Source organism: Colobus angolensis, unplaced genomic scaffold, assembly GCF_000951035.1.
Source record: "Colobus angolensis palliatus isolate OR3802 unplaced genomic scaffold, Cang.pa_1.0 Scaffold17, whole genome shotgun sequence".
Taxonomy (NCBI): Eukaryota; Metazoa; Chordata; class Mammalia; order Primates; family Cercopithecidae; genus Colobus; species Colobus angolensis.
Genome location: NW_012114821.1, coordinates 580524 through 588060, shown reverse-complemented (window position 1 = coordinate 588060; position 7537 = coordinate 580524). Strand labels below are relative to the sequence as shown.

The 7537-nt window shown below is 63.8% G+C and overlaps 2 protein-coding genes across 2 annotated transcripts in view; one reads left to right on the top strand and one right to left on the bottom strand.

Moving 5' to 3' along the window:
* MFSD3 (major facilitator superfamily domain containing 3) overlaps positions 1-1352 on the top strand; it is a 2249-nt gene extending 897 nt beyond the window's left edge. The window contains exons 2-6 of the mRNA XM_011938199.1: positions 3-153; positions 500-647; positions 738-862; positions 945-1054; positions 1140-1352. Of these exons, the coding sequence (XP_011793589.1) occupies positions 3-153; positions 500-647; positions 738-862; positions 945-1054; positions 1140-1313 (708 nt within the window). The 3' untranslated portion in view covers positions 1314-1352. The remainder of the gene's footprint in view (positions 1-2; positions 154-499; positions 648-737; positions 863-944; positions 1055-1139) is intronic.
* Positions 1353-1407: 55 nt separating this feature from the next.
* Positions 1408-7531, bottom strand: RECQL4 (RecQ protein-like 4). Its single transcript, XM_011938012.1, has 19 exons — positions 7486-7531; positions 7121-7261; positions 6066-6839; positions 5842-5968; positions 5410-5541; positions 5234-5326; positions 5020-5156; positions 4553-4636; positions 4308-4481; positions 4047-4226; positions 3690-3831; positions 3338-3600; positions 2976-3264; positions 2773-2902; positions 2521-2690; positions 2273-2453; positions 2034-2196; positions 1804-1912; positions 1408-1679 (listed from the first exon to the last, which is right to left on the bottom strand). The coding sequence occupies exons 3-19, from the start codon at positions 6588-6590 to the stop codon at positions 1555-1557; spliced, it is 3024 nt and encodes a 1007-aa protein (XP_011793402.1). The 5' UTR covers positions 6591-6839; positions 7121-7261; positions 7486-7531; the 3' UTR covers positions 1408-1554.
* Positions 7532-7537: the final 6 nt, after the last annotated feature.

The window sequence follows — 7537 nt, the reverse complement described above, 5'->3', positions numbered from 1 at the left end:
CCGCGGCCCTGGCCTGGGCTGCACCAGCGCTGCGGCGGCTCCCACAGCCGGCCCCGTCCAAGCAACGTCCCCACACCGCGCACCTTCTGCGGGACGTGGTGGCTGTGCCGGGGACCCTGTGGACGGCAGGCTTTGTGCTCACCTACAAGCTGGGTGAGTGAGGCCTCGAGGCAGGCAACAGCAGCGGTGTGGCTTCCGGGACAGCTCCAGGTGTGTCCCCAGTGCTTGCAACCCATTACAGGGCCACTCTCTTGTTGGGTATGACCAGCAGGACTTGGCCCTGACATCCGGGGCTCTGCAGCTGCACCTTGCTGTCTTGTCCTCCCCCAGCTCTAACCACATCCCTGCGCTCTCTCGGGCTGCCCCATTTCTCCCCCCAGCACCTGCAGCTCTGGAACACTGAGGAGAGCAGGGCAGGGCTGAGGCCCCAGGTGGGGAGAAGGGAGGTGGGGGCAGAGATGGAACCTCCTGTGCTCATACTCCCTCTCCGCAACCCAAGGTGAGCAGGGTGCCAGCAGCCTGTTTCCTCTTCTCCTGCTGGACCATGGTGTTTCTGCCCCTGAGCTGGGACTGTGGAATGGTGTGGGTGCTGTGGTCTGCTCCATCGCTGGCTCCTCCCTGGGTGGGACCTTGCTGGCCAAGCACTGGTGAGCCCTCCCCAGTGTGCCCTGCCCACCCACTTGTACCCAAGCTGTCCCCAATCCCTATACTGCCCAATTTCCCACCCCCCACCCCAGGGAACTGCTGCCTCTGTTGAAGTCAGTGCTGCGGCTCCGCTTCGGGGGCCTAGCCTGCCAGACTGCCTTGGTCTTCCACCTGGACACCCTGGGGGCCAGCATGGGCCCTGGCACAATCTTGAGAGGTGAGGGGCTGGCCTTGAGGAGGGAGGAAAAGAGGGGCCAGGAGCCTGGGGCACTGCTGACCGCTGACCTCTGCCCTCCCAGGGTCAGCCTTGCTGAGCCTATGTCTGCAGCACTTCTTGGGAGGCCTGGTCACCACAGTCACCTTCACTGGGATGATGCGCTGCAGCCAGCTGGCCCCCAGGGCCCTGCAGGTGAAGAGACATTGCAGGGACACAGAGGGACTGCAGGGCTGGGGCTGTGTGGGCCTTACTCTGACCCTGACCCCCACCCCCTCAGGCCACACACTACAGCCTTCTGGCCACTCTGGAGCTACTGGGGAAGCTGCTGCTGGGCGCTCTGGCTGGAGGCCTGGCCGACGGGCTGGGGCCACATCCCTGCTTCTTCCTCCTGCTCGCCCTCTCTGCCTTGCCCGTTCTGTACCTGGGCCTGGCACCCAGCACCTTTCTCTGAGCTGGGTGGCTGGACTGGTCAGTAAAGCCACGTGTGCCTAGAGTATGTGATGTGCTTGTCCCCAGGTTGGGGGCTGCCTCATTGGCCAGGAGGGCCCATAAAAACAATGTGAGCACTTTATATTCTGCATTTTGGAGTCTCCTCGTCCTCACATCCTGTAACAGGTTTTGCCCAGGGCTTCAGTCACTGCCCTAGCCACAGACAACCCCAGCTCTACCCAACATCCCCCGACGCAGTGCAGTCAGCGGGCCACCCGCAGGAGCTCTTCTGTGGCCAGGCGCACCAGGGCGTGGAAGCTCAGGTTCAGGTATTTTCTCCAGAAGCGCCGGTCCTGCCCGTACACCTGGGCTGGGTAGCAGGGGCTTCCTATGGTGGAGTAAAGACACAGCCATGAGCCCCAGCCCCAGCCTGCATGGGGTGGAGCGTCCCAGGCCTCACCTGCCCCAGCCCCAGCTCCAGCCTGCGTTGGGTGGAGCCTCCCAGGCCTCACCGATGCCGTGGAAGATGCGGGCCACAGCCCTGCCCGAGAACTTCTCCTCTGGCCTCAGAGACAGAAACTGGCGGATGTCGCAGCGGACCTGGTCCTCCCAATCCTGGAGCTGTGTGGACAGGCACATCAGGCTTCCTCTGAGCTACTGTGGCACTGCATCCACACAGCAAGCCCCCTGGAGCCCAAGGAACATGCAACCCCGATGTTCTTCCTGGCCTTATTGTACTCACTCTGGCCTCCCCTGGCTCAGGGCCCTGTGTGTCCTCCATGCCTCCCGGGCCCTGTGCTTCCTCTTCCACTTCCTCAAAGTAGCGGCGGAGCAGGTCCTTGAGCCTGGTGCTGCGCTCCTCATCCTGCTGCTCCAGGCAGGGCCCACAGCTGGGGAAGGCGACGCTGTGGGGAGGAGCCCGTCAGAGCTGATCACTGCAGGAGGGTGGATGGCCCCAGGCCCTTCCCACCTCCTCCCAACCTGTGAAAGGCCTGAAAGGTTCTGCGCAGAAGGGCCAGGGCCTGGCGCTCCCGGGCCCGCACACGGCCATAGAGGAAGTCACAGATCTGGTCCTTCTCCTCAGCGGTCAGGTCTCCTGGGCTGCGAAGATGGAAGGCCAGCTCCGTGAACTCCACCAGCACCCCTGTCCTGCGCCGCACACCTGTCGGAAAGCATGTCAGATGCAGGCAGGCAGCATCCAGGGCTGGGTGGGGTGGGGCGGGGCGCACCTGTCCTGGGCTCATGGTCCCACTGCAGCTGGCAGAGAGCCCGCCGCACAGAGGCCAGCTCCCAGCCCATGGAGTCCACCAGCTTGACCATGTCAAACTCCACGGAGCTGCTGCCTTGCCCTGGGTCCTCAGGCAGCCGCTGGGCCAACCAGGCAGCCAAAGGGGGACACCTGTGCCCAGGGAAAAGGAAACATGTGGCCAGCAGCCCTGATTCTCCAACCTTGCCTCTAACTCAGGGCAGGGCGTGCTCACCTGTGGGCCAGGGCCTGGAGCTGGGCAGGGCCCCCAGGGCAGCTCAGACGGCAGTGGATATAGGTGGTCGCCAGCAGCTCCAGCCAGTGGCATGGGTGCAACTCCAGGTAGCACAGCAAAGTCTCGATGGCTGTGGGCAGAGCAGGGCTCAGGGGACGTGGGCACAGCCCATCCACACCCGTGGCTTACCCCAGGTTCCTCACCCTCCTCCGGCATGTCCAGAGCCTGCACGGTGAGCTGTACTGGGAGTGCCCGCTCGTGGCCCACGCAGGTCCTTCTGGGTCCTGGGGCTGCCTGGTGGACACCAAGCTGCTCAGCCTCTTGAGGGGGATACTTGGGCACAGGTCTCTCTCCACCCATGGCCCCTTCCTGCTCTGGGGACGGCCTGGTGCAGGTGCAGGCTGGGAACACGCGCTGCACCAGCCTCTTCACGGCCAGGAAGTCTGTGCCGTTGGCATGCACATGTCTGCGGAGCTCTCGCAGGTCTTCGCCCTGCGGGACAACTATCATGAGGGCGGGGTGGGGCACTGGGGGCTTGAGCACTGGCAGTTGGGGGGGTGCCAACCTGGGGCTGCAGGAAGAGGTGGCAGTGGGCAGGCTGCCCATCACGCCCGGCCCGGCCCACGGCCTGCACGTAGCTCTCGAAGCTTGGGGGCAGCCCCAGATGCAGCACAGCCCGCACATCTGGCCGGTCCAGCCCCATCCCGAAGGCCACCGTGGCCACCACTACCCGCAACTGGCCCCGCATGAAGGCCTGCTGTACCCGCTGCCGTTCCCGGCCGCACATGCCCGCGTGGTAGGCCTCGGCCATGGTTTTGGGGGCACGACCTTTGGGGAAGACAGGCAGATGGTCAGTGGGAGGAGCCATGTATGCCCAAGGTGGGTCCACGGGGACACCAGCCCTGTCTGTGCCTCACCTCCAGGCCCTGGGCCCTGGGCTGCATGCAGGCAGGTTCGGAGAAGCACAGCGATCCGCTCTGTGTCTTCGCGCCGGTTGCAGTAAATGATGATGGAATCCAGGTTTCGAAAACGTTTGCCTTGCAGCAGTGTCAACAGTGCCTGGCGAGGAGTGGTCGGCGTGGGCCGTGGGCAGTGAGGAGCAGTCGGCGTGGGCAGTGGGGTGTGAGCGTGGGCCGTGGGTGGTGAGGAGAGGTCGGTGTGGGCCGTGGTGGGGGGTGAGGAGAGGTCGGCGTGGGCAGTGAGGGGTGAGGAGCCGTTAGCGTGGGCAGTCGGGAGCCAGGGCCCTGCACGGTCCCCAGAGCTCGCACACCCACCTGGTCTGTGTCCCTGTCCATGGACACGGAAAGGTGCAGGTTGGCGGGAACTGGGGCTGGCCCATGGAGGCCAGGCTCTTCATCCACAGCCAGGTGCTGTGCCACATCACCGGCAGTGCGGCGTGTGGCTGTGGCTGTGAGACCCAGGAAGCAGTGCACGCCCATGCGCTCCCGAAGCACCTGCACCAGAGGCGGTGGTGGCGTGAGGCCATCCAGCCCATCCTGGCCCTAGCCGCCCACCCCAGTTCACATATGGCTCACCCTGCAGACGCGCAAGTAGCAGGGCCGGAAGTTGTGGGACCACTGGGAGAGGCAGTGGACCTCATCAATGCAGGCAAAAGCAACTGGAGGCAGCTGCGTGGTTGGAGGGAGGCCTCCTGCCCCCACCAGTGCCTCGGGTGTCAGCATCAGCACGTGTACCTGGGCTGCCCGAACCTGAAGGCAGCAAGATCAGAGGCACAGCCCAGGCACTGCCTCCCTCACCCCTAGGCCCATGAGGCCCCCACCTTCTGCAGGACAGACTCCCGTTGCTTCCTGGTCATGCCCGAGTGTATGCAGGCTGCCTTGAGACACGGTGGCAGGCCAGACACCTGCAAATGCAGGAGCAACGGCTGTCATAGGCCAGCCCAGCCCTGGCCCTTCCCCAGGTCATCCCAGAGCTGCTGCCATGTCCATCCTAGGCCCTCAGGGGAGAGGAGAACCAGGTCCTGGGTCCTGTGGGCCTTGGCCCAGGAGCCCCGGAGCAGACAGACTCAGTGGGGAGGGCTCCCTTCCCAGCACAGCTCCTGTAGGGGTGGCCGTGGTGCCTGTGGAGCTGGGCTGCCTTCGACCTGCTGCCAGGACTGGGACTGAGGCCACAGATACTTTGAAGCTCCCATGGGAGGGGGCAGTTAGGGGAGAAGCAGCAGTTGCCCTTGAGTCACAAGTGCTGGTTCTTGGCTGTGTACATGTGCCCAGGGCCCTGTGTGCACACCTGGTCGTCCATGAGTGACAGCAGAGGAGAGATGACCAACGTGAGGCAGGGGCTGCGCCGGGCATAGAGCAGCGCCGGGAGCTGGTAGCACAGGGACTTGCCGGCACCTGTAGGCAGCACCAGCAGCGTGGAGATGCCTGTGTGGGGCGCGAGTCAGCAGCAGGGTTCTGCAGCCTGGCCTCAGCCCGGCCTCAGCCCCGGCAGCCACACTCACCAGACAGGACCCGCATGACCGCGCGCTCCTGCCCAGGACGGAAGGCTCGGTGTCCCAGCTGCTCCAGGGCCTGGAACACCTCAGCCGGCGTCTCTGAAGACACAGGTGTTGACCACCATGACTTAAGGCACACCAACCCCTCAGTAAAGGCTCTGGGCCAGAAGCTGACTGCTTACCTGCCAGCTGCCCTGAGGGTCCCAGGGAGTAGAGTGGCAGCATGGTGGAGGCCAGGCTGGGCACCCCAGGCACAGGTTGTGGTGCAGGAACCAGCAGCTCAGGGCCAGCACGGTCTGTGTCTTCCTCACTTACTGGAGCAGACAAGAGAAGGTGGAATGGGAGCTCCAAGCAAAACAACCACTGGCTACAACCTTCTCTTCCCCCAAAGGGATTGGCAGCAGGCAGTGCCCTTCTTCTGCACTACTTCTTCCAAAACATAAAAGGCTGACACCCATCCTTGTCCTTGCCACCCGCCTTTGGGGGAGCCAGGGTAGGGCCTGGACCAGGGGCACCTGGAAAGTCTTTTGCTTGGAACAGAAGTATCCCCCAAAAGAGTACCGTGCTCTCTCGACAGTGTTGGCCAGACCCACCCTCCAGGGCAGATGTCTCACCTGGCTGAGGACACTGGGGTGCCCAGTGATCAAACTGTTCATTCAGGAAACAAGACTCCTTGATTGTGACTGTGGCACCACCACCCCCAAAACACTCCCCTTTCTTCCGCCACTTCTGCTTCCATGCCTGAAGGGTGCCCACATAGGAGGGTCACTGGGTGGGACATGTGGGGGTGCTGAGGGGAGGGAAAGGGAGGGCCTGTCCCAGTCCGTCGCTGTCTCACCTGCTTGCGGAGGAGCCTGCCACGGAGTGCCCGGCCCCGCACGTAGCGTTTCTGCTTCATGTTGAGCCGTACATAATTGCCCCTATCGTGGCGGGCCAGCCTAGAGACGTGCAGGTGGGCTGTGCTCTCAGCCTTCCCCACCCTAGCTTGACTGGAGGTGCTGAGTCTGTGGTACCTGGGGATCGACGAGCTGCTGCAGGGCTGAGGTGGCTGTGCCTGTACAGGTTTCCCTGGAGGGTCTTCCTCAAGTGCGACAGCCCCAGCCCCCTCTGATGGGGGTCCAGCATGGCTGCTCTGCTGCTGGACCTGCACGGGGCTCCCCCAGAGCTCCTTGTTCCGTCTCTGCTTCTTGCCTCGACTGCTGCTGGGCTGGGGGCTCCCTGCACCGATGCTGACTTCTTGGAGGGCTGAAGCCTCTGGGTCCTGGGAGCCAGCACCAGGACCAAGGACAGCTGACTCACCCGGGGTCAGAAGCTGTGATTCCTCTGAGCCTAGGCCAGGCCTGCAGGCTTTGGGGGCCCCCATAAAGTCTGGGATCTCACTGTGACATCGCTGTAACCAGTCAAGATCTAGGGAGGCCAGCTGCTGGCTCAGGGATGCCTGCAGATGCTGCAGCTGGCCTGGCCTTGGCTGGGGCCCAGGGGGCTGTGGAGGCTCATCACTGACTTTTTCTGCAAAGGTAGGGACAGGCCCTGTGCCTGGGGGATTTGGGGTGGGCGTCTTGGATGAGGATCTTCCTAGAGGCCAGGGTCTGCGGCCTAGGGCTGGTCCGGCCTGGGAAGGGAACAGAATGGCAGCAGAAACTCAGGCCCTGGGCTTCTGTAGACTCTGAAACTTGCCTGAGTCCCCACCCTCAATCGTAGGGCAGGCTAATTAGCACAAGGCTGGACTAGAAAGGAAATCAAGGGCGAAGGCCCCGAGAAGCTCCGTGGAGACTCGTGTCCTGGTTGGCATAGAAACCTGTGCCTATCTGTGTGCAAAGACTGACAAGAAAGTGCCCCGGCCCAGAAGCACCTCTGGACCTAGTGTGGACTCACTGCTTGCTAACTCCTCACCTGCAGGGTGCCTTTCAGATTGGCCTTGAGCCGCTGCCCGTAGTCCGGCACCGACCCCTGGCAGCTCCGCCCTGGCGTAGGTTGTGGACTCTGGGTTGCAGCCCGATTCAGGTGGGGCCCCCAGCAGTGGGACTCTGGTGCCTGCAGGAGACAGTAGGGGCGCAGGCCAGAAAAAGGCTGCTGTGGAAGCAGAGGCGCTCCCAGCCACCCCTCCCACACCTGGAGCGAGGTCCGGCCCGTCTTCACTTTGCTCAGTCCCCCTCCCAAGTTCTGTGCCCCACGAAGGCCTGGCCGCGACTCCGTGGCTCCTGCCACTCCGCCAAACAGGAAAGTGGGAGGAGGCTGGGGTGGCGGGGCCTGGATACCTCTTCGACGGCCGCGGGGAGCAACTCGGAGCTGCGAGGCCCGCCGCCGGCC